Source organism: Chenopodium album, chromosome 27 (assembly GCF_948465745.1).
Source record: "Chenopodium album chromosome 27, dcCheAlbu1.1, whole genome shotgun sequence".
Taxonomy (NCBI): Eukaryota; Viridiplantae; Streptophyta; class Magnoliopsida; order Caryophyllales; family Amaranthaceae; genus Chenopodium; species Chenopodium album.
Genome location: NC_137860.1, coordinates 9541080 through 9558558, shown reverse-complemented (window position 1 = coordinate 9558558; position 17479 = coordinate 9541080). Strand labels below are relative to the sequence as shown.

Here is a 17479-nt window from a genome sequence, read left to right as displayed (position 1 = left end):
AAAGTTAAATTTGCACAAATATTGTTGCAATTGGAGAGAATTTTGATAAAAAAATTGATATTAATGGTACTTGAAAAAAGCAAATGGGACTATCAATTTGGGACTAAAAGTATGTCATAAGGGACTATCATTTGGAGACGGAGGGAGTAATTAAATACAACGGTACAAATATACAAACCCGGAAATTTCAGCATAATATTGAATTACAAATTCCAAGAAGGCATCCTAAATATTATAGTACATAATCTCAAAACAACGCTTGACAGAGTGCAAGAAACGTCATATTTGTACCAAACTTGTTTACATGACACTTTACATATAGAAAAGGAAAGCCTAAGCATATCATCATATTCTTGGAGGCAAGAAATTCAAAATTCCAAAATGAGAAGTGGAACCCAAAGTTTGTTTAGCATTATCAATTGAGAACGATGATATGTAATCATGCGTCCTCACTTGGGGGGCTAGTTGTATGGGATGATATGCGAAATGGGCCGATATCTTAAGTAAACATGGTCGAACCCAGTATAACTACCGAACAGGCTGATATGTACCATAAAGCAGACATAACGGCCTGTCGGAATTCGGCACGTGGCAGCAGTAGCTTGACACTTGGCAAAAGAAGCTTTGCATGGTTTCATTATGATTTGCTGAGGCATAAGTTGCTTATGCCGCGAATAATTATGATTTATTCTTTGCTTTGCCAATTTTGAAGGGTTCTTGGATATAAATACATAATACAGTAATCTTATGCTCTGGTAGTTTATTTGCATGTTTATGCTGTATCACATATTGGCTTGGTTATTGTACTTAATGATGCTAACATACGCTGCTTTCGTTTTTTTTCTCTTCGGGCATTTGAAGACAGGTGAAGTAGTGGACATATGATGAGAGTATATGATGCTTGCTATGAAATATTGAAGATTCAGAAATTTCGACGGCTGGTCTCCTATGGTGGATTTTATTGTTTTGCGGCAGTATTGTGTTATGCTTATAACAACACGTAAATTTTATATGTTGGTTAATTTTTTATTGTGGGATGACTTTGATGATTTGATGAGAAATAATAATGCTTTCTCTGTTCTTGGTGTTGAAGCACAAGAGCTGGTTATTCCAGAGGTGATCAATTCTACGCATCTTATCCTTCAGGAACAGAAATGCTAACAGACACTGCAAAGGTTAGAACTGATAATCATCGAGTCCCTCTCCATCTTAGAATTTGTGGTTTTTTAAGGGTTCATTATTTGATACATGTGAAATTTGTTTTGTAGTTATATAAAGCCGCGCTTGGTAATTGCTTTGAGGTGGAGGATTGGGGGCCAATAGAGTTTTGCGTTATGGCTAAACATTTTGAGCGACAGAGGAAAATCACCATATGCTTACCATGCTGTAAGTTTGCTTATATACTCAAATACACTAGCATTTATGGTTACAATATAATATTTTTTGGGTATGACATATCTTGTGGTAGCCGTATGATTGCTAAAAACTCTATGAGGTTCATTGAACGCTCTTCTTGTCTTAATACTTCGTATGTTACTATCAAGAAAATTTCTTGGTGTTAACTGTCTAATCTTCTGTGATGACAGCAATACATGGCTCATCTTCTTTCACACGAGCAGCTCGATGGAAATGGATAAAAGGTTTACTATGAGAGTACTCGAGGACTGGAAAACTTTTACTACAAATACCATGAGCTAATAATGAACCTTGGCTCTGCACCAAACATAACATGCCTAGGGATGTCAGTGGGGCGGGTCAAGTAGGAGATCCGCCCCATCCCCGCCCCAGTGGGGCGGGGATGGTTCTCGGTTTGGCGGGTGGTGGGGCGGGGATGGGAATGAAAACGATACCCGCCATGGGTGATGGGGCGGGGGTGGATTTTAAGTTGTACCCGCCCCACTTCGTACCCGCCCATCCCCACCTCATACCCGCATCTATATACTTTTATATTATTTTATAAAATAATTACGGGAAATAAATATTAATTATAACATTTTGTAATACACGTATATTATAAACAAAAATGTGGGTAATATTAAGATTTTTTTTTAATATTATAATCCGTATTAATTATGTAGGATTGTGTATTTGAGACACGGAAATTAGGCGGGTCTTGGTGGGGATTAGGCGGGGATGGATATCCAAGTGGGGGTGGGGCGGGGATGGTTTTGGAGTTGTACCCGCCAGGGCGGGGATGGGGATGAATATTAGACCCGCCGCGGGGATGGGGATGGGGATGAAAATGTTAGGTGGGGATGGGGATGGGAAGGCCAACATCCGCCCCGCCCCGCCCCATTGACATCCCTAAACATACTCTCAAGGAAAACCTGCCTGGAAATGTTTTACTATAATGTTATAGTGTACACTTGTGACTCAAAACTACTAATTCTGAATGCAGAACTATTGTACATGTGCAGGGTATCACAAACTCTTATTATTTTTGCTTATTGCTATTTTACTTATATACAAAGTGCATGTTGCTATTTTGCATTTGCATTATCCTTTCAATAAGTACTGTCATTAGTTAACTTGAATCTGTCCTATTACTACTAAAGCAAATGTTGATGTGGAAATAAAGCATCAATCTATCAACACTACGGGTTTGTATATTATAATTATAATTTTGACTGGTAAATTTGGTGGTACGACGTTACATTGGAAAAACAAAGATGTCTTCAAACTGTAACTAGAAGCTCAACTTGGATAAGGTAGGATTACAAATTAACAATAGGGAAAGGAGGAAAGATAATAAGGCTTTATGCCAGTGGCTTGTAGGGGTTGTTTTGGAAGCTGAGGCATAAGTTGCTGAATAGAAAATTCAGGTTTAACCGTTTTAAGGCTACCATATCATGTACAAGTATTTTGGTTTCTCATATGTAGAAAAAGGCAAAGCACGCGATCTTCTTCCCCATAAAAAACTTGTAAACACGACGAAGGACCAAACATTCAACTTAACTAAACACCAATGGAAGATTTCCGGCAGAAACAAGCCCAAGGGTCACTCCTGATCTGTCCTAAAGAAAATTAGGCATACTGTACATGTAATCGTACAAGGTTAGAAGTTGCAAACTTAACAACAGTCTAACAGACAATGAATTATCTACTAAATACTAAGTGGCTTAGAAAGCCTACATACACCACAACAAAACAGACAAGACCCAAGGATAGTCCGGGCCTGCACTAAATATTTTAGAATATATTACAGCTGAATCCAACATTATCTTGATTTCCACACTTTGCTCTTTTGTATTCTGTCATCCTGCAAGATACAATAGACAATAGAAGATTAATTATGCATGCAGAGAACCTTGAAAAATCTATAAACGTCTATGGTGTCAACTAGTTAAGTTACATTCATGATAACATTTTGCCCACTAACAGTGAACATCACATGCGTCATAGACTCATAGGTATAAGGCATTATATACAAACTTAAAGACCATGTCAAGCATGCCTGGTGTTTAGTATTCAACTATGCTATACTATATTATCCATCAGACCTTTTTAAAGCACAGTTATATGCCTATATTTGACAGGGAGATTTAAGCAATCTCACCCCTTTTAACGGCTGAGTTTGTTTCCATGAACTAGGCATATACATGAGACTGCTAGATTTCATAAGAAAACATAGTATAGTACAACATAATTTCAAACCATCACATATATGTTGCAGATTATATCTAAAAGTTTCCAAATGAGTTAGAAGGGCACTAGACCATCCAGAATTAACAATCAAACACACTATCTAGGATGTCCACAACAAGTTGTCACATATCCTGAAATAATAACAGTTCATAGAAGAACTTCCTGAGTTGCCCTGTAAAAGTGATGGAAAGAAAGTGGGAATGATAGTTATTGAAGGGCAATTAGTAACTCATGTTCTGAGAGGCTGGGTGAATATGACTAGATTAGTAGATTATCTTTAATGACTATTGATATGCAGATACAGAAATTTGTAGTACTAGGATAGGTGAAAATTGACTTTTGAAAAATCGCATCAGAATTCCTTCCTCGGCTAAAAAATCCGGCACTTTCATCAGGCAAGAAGGGTGAACAAGCAACTTTAGAATTTAGATGATTTAAAATCAGTTAAAGATGGACTGTCAGCAAACTAGCAAGACATCTAGTTAAGAGATTATTATTGTATCTCCAAACAGTCTTGATGCTCTTGATGCGTAAAGCACAAAAAAAAATCCTCCTAACACATATAATCATGTTTGATCCCTAAGTTGAGGTTTGGGCTTGATATATTTCTTTAACTTGAGGGATATTAAGCTTTAATTTATAACTTATGTTACGGCATGCATTTGAGGCAATTCTAATTTTTCTAAAAGATCTACGCAACTGCACATTTACGCCACCGTAGTTGAGCTAATAGCAACATTCTACAATATCTTTCCTCTCAAATAAAAAAAAAATAGCAACATTCTATAATGTTACTTGCTAAGATAGTAAAATGTCTATATACATGATAATCCTTGAAAAGAAAAATCCACGGTCTCTCTCACAACCAGGGGCGGATACAGGTTGGGTTCAAGTGGGTTCATTGAACCCACTGAATTAATGAAAAAAAATTAGAAGTTTTTTTTTAAAAAAAAAAAAAAAAAAGAAAAAGAAAAAAGGGTTAAATAGAATAGCTTCACCCTATATAGCAAAGTGGTGACTTCCCTTGCGTGTCTTTCCTCCCCCCCTTACAAAGGAGACACGGGTTCGAACTCTTCCACTACCCTTTGTTTTTTTTTTTTTTTTTAACAAAATCGAGACTTGTCTTCACAGCTTCAGTAATTCCCCAAAATTATTTCCCCCAAATTCGAAAACCCTAAGTCCCTAACTCACCTCTCTGACCCTCCTCGTCTCCTGCAACTCAATTGCTCCACCCCACCTAGGCACGCCGACACCACTCACGGCTGCTCGTCTGTTGACTTCTCCTCCACAGCTCCACCATCTTCGAAACAGCCAGCGAGTAACGGAGTAAGGTACTCTACAATTCTACTCTTTTTTTTTTAAAGGATTCTACAATTCTAAATAGTTCAATACTTAAATGTTAATTCATTTAATTAGATTGTAAATTTGTAGTGTTAATAATTGATTTATTTATTGAAATATTGAATACTTAGATTGTTGGGGTTTATAATTGATAAATTGATGATTATGGTAAAATTAATTTGATGTCTTAAATTGCCATTTTATTTGTGTGTACTGTGTAAGTGTGTAGTTGATTCATTGTATGATTGTTGTTTGATTTCAGTTTGCAAATGAGTTTAGAGTCTTTTTGGAAGCATGTGGGGAAGTCACAAAAATCCTCTGCTTGTTCTTCACCTAGTTCAAGGGATCCTCTTGCTTATACAGCTAGCATTGATCCTTCCGGTGGCGATTGCAAGTGTGGAACGAGTGTTTTTATCAATGACTTGTATAAAAAATAAGTTGCGGAATAGTATGCGCGATCAATTATTGAATAATAGTTTAGTCACTTTTCTTGAGAGAGACTTATTTGCTAGAAATACTGATGATGATGTATTGATACGCTTCCAAAGTATGAAAACTCGAAGAATTCTTCTGTAGGTTTTTTTTTATTTTTTTATTTTTTTTTTTACCATTTTTCTAAGTGTAATCCATTCATAATCCGAAATTTGAACTAATGTATTGAATATTTAATTAATATATTTGCGTTCCTTTTTTTTTTCCGATTCCAATCCTGGATACGCCACTGCTCACAACTATATAGAGATGAAATTGTTCTCACATCTTAAAAACCTTACAAGAAAAAAATTAACAAAATAAAGAAGAAAGTGTTATGATCTATATCTGGATTAGACCATGACCACACCCTTAAATTAAGGATAGGGATGTCCAAACTAAATTGAACTATTCATTTTGTAATTCCTTTTATTTAGTTTGTATTTGAGATCAATTTTAAAAGTGTCTAGCTCCAAATGCATATTACATAAGACTAAAGTTGAACCAATTAATCTAATGAGAGTTTTTTTCAGAAAAAACAAAAGGATAGGGTAAAACTAGGAATTAATGCAAATCTATATTATTATTTCAAAGTGTGGGTGAATGATGATTAAGCAAAGGCTAAGGCTCAATCCATTCTCAAAATCTCAAGTATGCCACATCATTCGCATATGGCAAGCATTTTACTACTGATCACTCATCACACACCAATCAACAAAAAAAGGGGAACAAAAAAGGAAACCAAGATCAAGATAAAAAGATGAACAAAAAAAAAAAAAAAAAAAAAAAAAGTACTCCCTACGTTCCTATATATTCTTTACGTTTCCATTTTGGGTGTTCCTTTTTATTCTTTATATTTAGGATCTTTCTTTTTTAAGTCATTAATTTTGGACAAATTTACCCTTACTTTACAATTTTCATACTCAATTGCCCTTTACTTTTCATGTATTATTGTACCTTTTATACTATTTTAATGTGTTTTTAATACTCATTATTATTTTCTCTCCCATCGGTCTTTAACTTTCTTCCTACTTTCTTTACCCCGCATGTTTAATATTCCTTTTTTAACTAAATTTGTACTTTCAATGATTGTTTTTATGTCAATATACCTCAATTGTACACAATTTATTAATAACCGCGCATAATTCCTACCTTCATTAATTTTTAGTTGCGACAAAGAAATTAAATGACTCACAAATAATACCGCTTTGATGCAACAAAAATTAACAGAGGTAGTAATTCAAATAAATAGTTCAAGAAAAAAAAAAATTAAACCAAGATCAAATCAATAATCATGCAGGGGAATAAAGAATTAAAGACAACAAGATTATGCGAGAAAATTAAACCAAAATGACAAAGGAAAAAAAATGTAAATTTCATTTATATTTTAGCATTAGAGAAGACTAAGAAATGAGCCAAAAAAAAAAGGGAAAAAGAGGAAATTAAAATCGTTTTCACCTTGCATTAGGCAAACAAGATGTTAGTAATTAAAAATTATAAATCAATTTTTTAGCATGAGAAAAAGGAAACCAAGAACAAATGTACAGTCATGCAACCGAAAAAAAAGGTAGCCACGATCAAGAGAGAAAAGTAGACAAAAATGAAAAGAAAAAATAAATAAAGGAAATTCAATCAAGATATTTGAATATGACAAAAGACTAAATAGGAGCCAAAAAATCAAATTTTGAAAGCTTTATTTTTATAATAGTTGAAGTTTTTTAATTTTATGCCAAAATTATCTAATATAATGTATTTAAAATTATAAAGTTGGATTAGACAATATAATTTTAAGACCATTTCTTATACAGGCACAAACTAGTCTTTTACTTAATAAAAAAGATCATACTAGTCAGGTTATTCAGCTGTCAGACATGAAGAATTACTAATGCAGTATAGAAAGATTTGTCCTTCAGCAATTAGATATTAATTCAAATACTTGCAATCAAGTTCAGGTCAAATCATTTTTGGTCGATATTAAGTTCGGGACAGACTACCTTTGGTTTGATTTCAGGTTTGGATCATATCACTTTTTGGTTGATTCGGGTTTGGGTCTGATCATCTTTGGGTTGACTCAACAGGATAGGTCATAATTGGCTCCATTGCAATATGATGTAATGATAAAACTAGTTTTTAGGCCCGGGCGATGCCCTTAGTTACTGCATTATTACATAATTGAAATCCTTATTTATATTTAATTTTGGTAGAAGACATGTATATGGTGATAGCTTAAGTGGCTAACACTTTAAGTTTTTAAACTTAGGTTGTCGGTTCAAATTTTGTACAATCCATATTTTTAAGCACGTGAAGTGAAAGACTAATTGAGGAGCACCACGTGGCATGTACGCTTGTTTAATATATAGTATAGATAATCATTATATGTTTTGTCAGGTCAAGTCAAATTCAGATCAAGTGATTTTGGGTAGAGTTTGAGTTTCACATAAAGTCTTCCAAGCCGGGTAATCAGGCATGGGTTAGTTTTATCAATCACAAGGCTGAACAGTTTTCAATAACAGCTGTAAATTATGGCATTTACCTGGCTGCATAGTGGACGAGACTAGTTCAAGTGCTATCCAGAGATTGACGCTTTATTCTCGAGCGCAGCTGGTCTATCGAGGCCAACGGAACTACAGCAATCTTTGCTGCCTTTTGACAATTGCGTTCATTTAGCTGCTGGTCAGGCTGGTTGTCAGAGGAGGTTGTCATTGCTCTCGTTTTAGGACGCTGAATTTCAAATTTCCCTAGATTCCCCTCATGTTTGTGACAGTGCCACTCATTTTGCTGCTGATCAGATTGATTGTCTGAGGTTGTCATTACTCTTGTTTTAGGACCCTGAACTCCTTCAAATTTTCCACAACTTCTGTCATGCTCATGACGGTGCTGCACAATTTGCAGTTGATCAGGCTGATTGTTGGAAGAGGTTGTCATTGCTCTTGTCTTAGGACGTTGACCTCCTTCAAATTCTCCTTGACTTCCTTCTTGTTCATGACAGAGCAATTCTTTTTGCTGCTGATCAGGCTGATTGTCAGAGGAGGCAGTCATTGCTCTTGTTTTAGGACGCTGAACTCCAATGTGCAATTTGTGCTTCTTCAGCTGTTGACAAGTTTCATCGTCTGAGGGTGGTGTTGTTTGTCCAGTTTCAGATGTCTTGTGAACTTCACTTTGCAATTTCTCACTGATGTGTTGCTGTGATATACTGAGAGTTGCTGGTTCAGAAAACCCGGCTAGTTTCTGAAGATGCAATGTCGATAAAGCTGCAGTATCTTCCTTGGCAGCTTCTATCTGTTTCGGTGACCTTCTTTGGCAATCTTTTTCTGGCTGTTTGAATTGTTGCTGAGAGTTTAGACCACTTTCTGGTTCAGATGACCCTTCTTGTCGATGAGCATGCAAATTTAAAGAAGCCACTGCATCTTCGTTGGCTGCTTCTAGTTGTTTCCATGGCCTCTCTAGGTTTTCTTCTTTCATCTCTTTGGTATGTTGCTGAGAATAATGACCAGCTGAAGGTTCACATGACCCTTCTTGGAGATGCAAATGCAAATTTGAAGAAACTACTGCATCTTCTTTGATTCCATCTGGTTGTATCCACGGCTGTTTCTGGCCATCCGTTTCTAGCAGTATGACTTTATGCAGAGTTTTGGAAATAAGAGCTAATTCAGATGACTCATCTTGCGGCTGGAAATGCAAGTTTGAAGAGCCTGGATCATCTTCCTTGCTTGCTTCTACTTGCTTCCGTGGCCTTTCTGGACCATCATTATTAGGCTGCATTGTTTGCAGTTGGGGATTCTGATCCATTTCCAGCTCAGACAATCCTTCTTGCTGAAGATGCACATTCATTATAACTACTGCACTTCCCTCGTTTTCCTCTTTTTGTTTCCGAGGCCTTCCTCGTTTCTTTACCTGAGGTTGCAAAGTCAGCGAATCAGCCTTTACCTTGGTTGCACTTTCTTCTCTCCGAGGCCTTCCCCGGCCTCTCTTCTGTTTGTTTTGCTGCATTTGATTCCATTGAGTTGCAGGTTTAGAAAGCCCTTTTTCCAGCTGAAGCTGCCCATCTAATGCAGGCACGAAATCTTCTTTGCTTTCTTCTACTTGTTTCAGGGGCCTTGTAGGAACATTTTCCTCTTCTAATGTACACATAGTTGCTTTTAGAGGCTGAAGTCTACCATCAATTTGACTTTTTACTTCTTGGTGTTCTATTTGATGCTTGAAATTTTGCAAGGATGGATCTACCTGCTTCTGGTGTTTTTCTTTTTCTTGCTCGCTTTGCAAAATATCTGACACAACATGTTCTGTAGCAATAAATTCAGATGGCTCAACCTCTGGACAAACATTTTGCTGATCAGTTGCCAGTTCACGGTTGCTGATCTTATTAATCTTGCAAAGTTTGGAGGGTGTCTCTTCAACAATCAAATTGGATGCTGGTTTAGATGGCACTTCCTGTTCCCAAAGACACTGACGCTGCAAAAGAAAAGATGTGGTAGTTTCCTCTGTAGGCTCCTGTTGGTCGATGACCTGCTGGTAATTCTGATCCAGTGTTGACACTTTATCTTCTATTACAGTAGTGGTTACCATTTCACCTGTATACAGTTCATCTTTCTGTCCATTCAGATGCTGGGTCGGGGATAACTCTACTGTGTTTACTTTGGATGAATTTTCTGGTTCACAAAGAAGAGTATGGTCACCCCTAGTCTGTTGGTTATCTTTCCGAATATGACCATCATTCGATGGAGAAGTGTCCACTTTCAATTCGAACTGTAGTGAGCTTCCCTGATCCTTACCTTGTACTACATGCTGGTGATGAGGCGACATATCAGAAATTTCTTCTAAAGAATCCACTACTCCAATCTGAGGTACATGATCCACACAGCTCTGTCCGTTTCTCGATTCCACCATGTGAAGTGATGGTGATGTCATGCTTTCAGTTGCAGCAACAGTATCTGCCTCAAAACTACTACAATTCTGATCCTGTGGCTTCAGCTTTTTCTTTAGTCGCTGTTGCTGTGGCTGTCTTTCTTTTCTCTTAGGCAGATTTACATGTGAATTTGGATTTGATATTGACGATGCCTCCGTCATTAAATGAGTGTTTTGTGTCAGCATTTGTGTTACATGCCTTCTTCGCTTACCACACTTTTCCAACACCTGTTGAAGGGGCAGGTTCTCTTCGTCATCCACAGATATAAGCTCTTCCCAGCTAATATGGTGGTGCCAAGGGTCTAGAGACTTCTGCCTATCCAGCTGATCTTTGGAACCATCAATCAAAGATGATGTACAAGCTTGTTGACTTTGACCAGCAGGTAATCCCTTGAAATTTGGAGACTCCAACAGAGTTGAACAGGGCTGAAAAATTAGCATCGTCAATAAATACAAATGAAATAAAAAACTAAAATAAAACTGGCACTCAGCAGTATAAAATATATATTTCCAACTGTATAGTTCTTCTTTCCACTAAAAAAACTAGTGCTATCTAATCTTTAACAGAAAAAGGCAAATTCAAAAGAGACGAAAATTCAAAGTAAAACATTATGGAGCTATCCACCTTTTAGAGATATTCATGAGAACGAACAAAAACTCAAGGTCAATTTTTTCTTGTTTACCTAACCAACTGTGTCAAATGGTTACACTTAAAAAGATATCAATAAAAATTAAAGAAAACACAATTCATGCAGAAACTGTTGTTGTTGTTGTTGTTGTTTTTTTTTTTTTTTTTTTTTTTGAGGGGATGCAGAACCTGATAACATTCAATATCAATGAAGTTTTTCAATTTGGTAAGAAAAGAAAAACAGGAACCTTTTTAAAGGTTAAGTTGATATTGTGCAGAATTTGGCATGTAGGTTAATCAAAGAATCTGTTCTAAAAGTAATTACTGAATGGAACAGCAATAGAATGATGCCAATTTCTACTTCAAAGAATTCAAAGTTGATTATTGCAATAAGAACTGGATTCTTGGGGGTGAAATAGCAATTTTCTAAATGGGACTGCAGATTTAGATCCAGATCAGGAAACTACCTGCACAGACTTGAATTCTTCACTGGAACAAAATAATAACCTATGTAACACACGTAAACTAATGGAAACAAGGATTCCGATTTATTTGGTAATTATCAACCAGAAAGTCCAAAGATTTACACCAAACTGTTAAGACAAATTCCAGTCACACATGAACATGAAAGAGTAAAAGCGCAGACACTTGTTACACAGAAGCATTTGTTTTAGTCCAAGATGAATTATTGAATTGTTAATTGTGCGAAACAGGTACCTGAAGGGTACTAGTAAGTAGTAACATAGCACAGGCATATACACAACCACTATAGAAAAGGCTATCAAAAAAGAAATTTAATGGGGGAAAAAAAATCTATCCAGCTTTCAGCAAGGAATCACTAATTCAATTAAAAGACATTATCATTAGCCCAATGTCTTGACATCTTTTTCCTGGCCTAAACTCTCTCCTTCCCTAGTTCATCATCAGACATTGTTCTCCATTATTCTCATCCCTCTATAATGCCTTAAGGCAGATACCATCCACTCTCTGTGAAAATAAAGCCACCAAAAACCTCCATATTCATTAAAGAAGACATCCCCTCTATAGTCCCTAGTGATTAACACCACGCCACCACCCCACAATAGCCCAGTGTTCAACTACCATTATATAGATCTAGTATTACCATCACATCTGATTTCCTCTCTCCTCCTTGGCTCCTCCAAGTTCATATCTAGGTACCACTGCCATTTCATTGACGCATGTACTGTTAGATTTGAAAAATAGATCTTAACTAATCCTCTTCTTCCACTACCTGATGATTTGATTTTCGATCTAGGAGGGTTTGACTGACAACGTCACAAATTTATCCTAGAGTATTAAATAAAAGGTTAACTGGTAACAATATTATCATATTTTGAAGGCTAGTATGTCTACTTTGATTTTGAGGATCTTTAGAGTTAAAATTTCCAGTAAGCTACATATGGCTATACCCATACAGGAGCCTGAGTATTGTGAATCTGCAACAACTTAGAAGCTTGGTAGTTATTACGTAAAATATAACACAGTTTTAAAAACAAGAATCTGTAAATAAATGTTAACAACAATTGGTTTTGGTATTATGTAGATCATTAGAAGCATGCGGCAGTATTAGCTATCTTCAATGACTGCAGTACCAAAGACATTCAGCAATTACAGCAGGACCATGAAGGTAATGTTTTCCAAAAGAAAAACATGAATACATGATCATCACTTCACCTGTTCCATAGTGCTTGTAACTATATATTAATACTGACATCCAAAGAGCTTTGTCAAAATTTAATCAGGAAAAATAAAGTATAACAATTAAGACAGGGAAGTGCTGAAAAACAAGCCGTAAAGAGCTAATAAGGCTCTATTTGAAATCCTATACCCCAAACATTAAAAAATATTACAAAAAAATGGTAGCTTACGCTTAATATTGTACCAAACTAATAAAATCGAGCTAGTTATCCTTCGGCCCCTCGATTGCATGCCCTATCTATGTATCCCATCTAAGTTGTTCAACTTGTTTCTTCATTTCTGCTTTTCATTTTTTTCCTTCCCATATTAAATTTTCTCCTGTATCCAGGTCCTCATTAAGTAACAAAGAGTAAATTTATTCTAGTACATGAAGCACAACCATAACTACCTACTTATGAGGATATGCTCACACAGCATTAAGGATTGCATGAGAGGTAAAGGAAAAGGAGCATGGCACAAAACTTCTTGACTATGGAAACCACGCAGGCAACTTTTCTATTCAAGCCATACTGACTACCACAGCTAAGTTGAAAAATGTAAAAACAGCATCTGAAGTTACTAAGCTCTGTGACAATGAGAAAGGAAAAAAAAAAGGAAAAAATTGCAGTGAGGTTCAGTCATGCATTTGGTAGGGATGCCAAACTAATAGGCAATCCAAAATAACCAAAGTGCCATTATTGAGCAACAATAAGCATATTAACAGGTGACAGCAATCAGCTGCAAACCAATGATTAGTCAACTAGTGTGTGGCAGGGAGATGCATTGGGCTGCTACTCTTTTTTTAAAATATATTTTTGATAATTTTTTTGACAGAATTAGCTTATTTGGGGCATATTTTCGAGCAATTATGTTATATACTGTTTACTATTGACTACAAAAAAGGAGGAAATTTATACTATATGTCATCATATGAAAATAAAATAATAAATCAAACATTCACGCCTCACCTTATCCAACTTAAGTATGTTTGTAAGGAATAAGAAAGCACAACAACAATAATTCTATTTCCTCTGTTCCAAATTAGTTGATTTGTTTCTTTTATCATGTTTGTCAATGCATAAATTCAACTGTAAGCTGAAAATGGTGGTCCAGTAGCTTTCCTCTTTCCCAGCAAAAGGGCTTGAACACTCATGCTCATCTAGATAAGAAGACTAATAGCTAGCTTAGTTACATAATTAGGTGGAATACAATTTTAATTAATCAAAAATGGACTTTCTTTTCCTCGATTGAATTTAGTAGAGTAAGGGAGATAGGACATAGGAAATGAAAATGAAGTAAAGTCACTCTAACTTTCAACCAATTTGGTATAAAGTATACTCCAATATAACTAACAATTCTTCCCTCGAAAAAAAAGGGAAAAAAAAATTCATCCCTTGATACAGGGATTATAAGATGATGGTTGTCCCCCGTCAAGCTAATTGGTCTAGATCGTTACTCTCTAATTATCAATAAGTAAATTTTTTTTTTTTAGAAAATTGTTATATTGAAAATACACAATGACAGAAATCTAACAAGCTCCCATATGAATATGTTTTTGTTTTATTAATCAATAAATCATGGAACCTAGTCAAAGTTGAGTTTGTGAATAGTTGCAAAAGCCAAAATGAGTCAACTAATTTGGTACAGAGGAAGTAAGATTGCAAGACCTATAACTTTATAACTATTTAATACTTAGCATGTTGGTCCCAAGTTCTAATTTTTGTATAGCGCTCTTTTTTGTTGTCAAAGGTAAAACTTCCTTCGTTTTATGTGAAACAAATTCTTTTTCATGCTTGCAAAATGCATAATTACAAGCTTTAATATCTTGCATTATTAATAAGAAAAGTTAATTAAAAACAATGATATTTTGAAAATATAGACGACTCTAGTAAGATTATACATGAGTACATGACTGTATTTTCTTTGAGCAAATATCACAAAATTAGAGAAAGTAGCGTATGTGAATAGTATATTAATCAAAGTAAAGTATAGAAGTACAATTACTCGTTAAATAGGTGGCGTGAGTACGTGACATGATTTTAGGGCTTAAAGTTGGTGACACATCACACATAGGAACACATTTTAGTATAATTAGTATAGATTCTCATTTCGTTTTCACTTGATGGAAACATAAAATAAGACAAGAGTAACTGCTCCTAGATCCTACACATTTAAGACTGTTACCTTGGTCTCAAAACCTCTCTGAGAAGAACACTCTTGTAGCTGGCTGCGATCAAGAAGATAACGATCCACAGTTAAAGCTGGCAAAGATGGCACGGATTTTGAAGAGACTTTCATCTTTTTTTGGCAAGCTTTCAACCTCTTTTTTGTGTAATACACCGATCGTTTCCGTTGTGGTTGCTCTTGCTCGACTGGCAAACCACATACAATCACGGGATCAATTCTCACTGAGGTTGGATTTATCCCAGCACTGACAGCAGCTAGTGGAGTATTGCCCTCAAAAGGAACAATCATTAGCTCACTCTCCTTTAAGGCCGATTTTGTAACAGCCACCTCATCAACATCAACCCTAATCAAAAGCTCACTTTCCTTTAAGACCAAATCTTTTACGGGTGACTTCTCAACACACTCAACAGGTTCAAGCACCAATTCAGCAGCACTCTTATCCTCACCCATGGACATCGTTTCAGTTGTAACTTCACTTTCATGTTTCGACTGCAATACTCCCACAGATGATGGAACTAATAATTTTGTTTCAGTGTTTCTTTCACACTCATCATCACGTAAAGGAAGGGCTTGACATTTCACTTCAAATTGGCATTCTGTAGGCGGTAATTCACTTTTCAAGCCGCCAACAGCTAACTGCTCCACAGGCACATTCACAAGATCATGATCCTCACGAACTGTTTCAATACCACCCCATTCCTCAGACGTCTCACTAGCTTCCCTAGTCAAATCAATTACATCCTTTAGCACCATATCCTCATTATGCCTCCCAACCACCAAGTTATTGCTACTGCTGATAACATCCTGCCCTCCATCAACAACCGCAGCTCCCCAAACTTCATCATCTTCTTCAACAACCACAGAACTCCGCCTTCTGCTCACACTGCTCCTCCAAGCTATATCATCTTCATCTTCTAGCCCCCCCGCCTCATTACACTTATCAACCTCCAAGTTTTGGCTACAACTAGATATATTGTGCTCTTCTCCAACAATTCCACCACCCCCAGCTTCATCATCTTCTTCAAAAACCACACAACTCCGCCTTCTCCGCTTCACCCTGCTCCTCCCTAACACCATAATGTCTTCCTCTTGAAACCCTACCACATCTCCACTCACTTCAACCACTTTTTGTCCACCTAAATTCCCCTCCTCAACTGCACATTCCTTAATCCTCCTCCCCAATTTTTGCTTCAGCTCTTCACCCCTCAAATTACGCTCCTCAATTAACGCTGGTATGGTATACCGATTATCAGAAGTGCATACAATCTCACCATTTTCACACATTCTACTCAAATGATGGCTTAAATACACACTGTGTGCCCATGGTAAACCATCATAATTTTCCTTTATATACTTCGAAATTGACTCCTCATTCGACCCATATACTTCATCCAACTCCTTCACCGCAGTTTCTATCATCTACAAAGTAATAAAATTAAAAATTAAAAAAAAAAAAAAAAAAAGTATATATATATATCAATAAAGTGGAAATAAAAAACCCCACAGAATAAACAGAAATTTCAGCTATACAAATTCCATCAATGATCACTAAAAATAAAATTAAAAAAACTCAACAAAATAACCATAAGAAATACCCAAAAATATGCAGAACATTGGCAGGAATTCAACAAAATTAAGCCCAAAAAAAAAGCAGATAATCGGCAAAAAATATTAAAAATTAAAAAAATTTAAGAAAATAAAATAAAACCACAAAATTTAACAGAAATGATCACTAAAAATTAAATTAAAAAATCCACAAAATAAATAGAAATTTCAACTCTGCAAACTCCATCAATGATCACTAAAATAAAAATAAAAATAAAAATAAAAATAAAAATAAAAATAAAATAAAACTCAACAAAATAACCATAAGAAATAACCAAAAAAAATATGCAGAAAATTGGCAGAAATTCAACAAAATTAAGCCCAAAAAATGCAAAAAAAAAAAGCAAAATTATAAGAAAAAATAACAAAAAAAAAACCCACAAAATTTAACAGAAAGGTGATTATGTAAACCCAATTAATGATCACTAAATATAACATTAAAAAATTCAAGAAATAATTAAGGATAAAAATGGTAGAACATACCGCAGTATAAGTAGGATGAGTAGGAGTTTGAAAAGCAGGAAAAGCTAAAAGGAGTTGCTGTTCAATGAAAGCAATTTGAGAAGGAGAAAAGGGTTTAATTGAGTAAGAATTAGCGACATTGAAAACAGAATTCTTAAAATTTTCCATAATTCGGGCGTGTTTTGAGGAGCGAAGGGTAGGTCTAGGATCCGCCATTGTTAACAGAAGTAAGGTTTGTGTTGAGTTGCATGAGAAAGAGAGTTGTAACGAAGAAGATGAAGTTGCTTGGGAACAGGGATTTTATATTTTATACCAAGTAAATAATAATCACAATACACTGCTTCGTAATAAAAGAGTCGACCCTAAACTCCCTTGTTCAGTTGTTCTAGAATCCTAGACCCCCAACAAAGCAACACAATGCCTTTGTCAATAGCTGTTCTCTACTCCGTCCATGTGTAAATCACATACTGGCTATATAGGAACTACTCCGTAGGTTAGATCCCGTGTTATGCACAGTTATTTTTATTAACTGTTTTT

At 35.7% G+C, this 17479-nt stretch overlaps 1 protein-coding gene and 1 pseudogene across 1 annotated transcript; one reads left to right on the top strand and one right to left on the bottom strand.

Moving 5' to 3' along the window:
* The first annotated feature begins 843 nt into the window (after positions 1-843).
* On the top strand, positions 844-1637 carry LOC145621619 (uncharacterized; annotated as a pseudogene).
* Positions 1638-2951: 1314 nt separating this feature from the next.
* Positions 2952-17270, bottom strand: LOC145621106 (uncharacterized). Its single transcript, XM_081675839.1, has 4 exons — positions 16964-17270; positions 14873-16294; positions 7991-10788; positions 2952-3259 (listed from the first exon to the last, which is right to left on the bottom strand). Exons 1-3 carry the CDS (start codon positions 17156-17158, stop codon positions 8017-8019), a joined length of 4389 nt encoding a protein of 1462 aa, XP_081531965.1. The 5' UTR covers positions 17159-17270; the 3' UTR covers positions 2952-3259; positions 7991-8016.
* Between the last annotated feature and the right edge of the window lie 209 nt (positions 17271-17479).

Excerpts from the sequence above, each read along its gene's own strand:
- LOC145621106 (XM_081675839.1), bottom strand. The coding sequence starts at position 17,158 with ATGGCGGATCCTAGACCTACCCTTCGCTCCTCAAAACACGCCCGAATT. Across the intron at positions 16,295-16,963 it reads CTCATCCTACTTATACTGCG|ATGATAGAAACTGCGGTGAA; the intron begins GTATGTTCTACC and ends ATTACTTTGTAG. Across the intron at positions 10,789-14,872 it reads AGAGAGGTTTTGAGACCAAG|CCCTGTTCAACTCTGTTGGA; the intron begins GTAACAGTCTTA and ends CTAATTTTTCAG.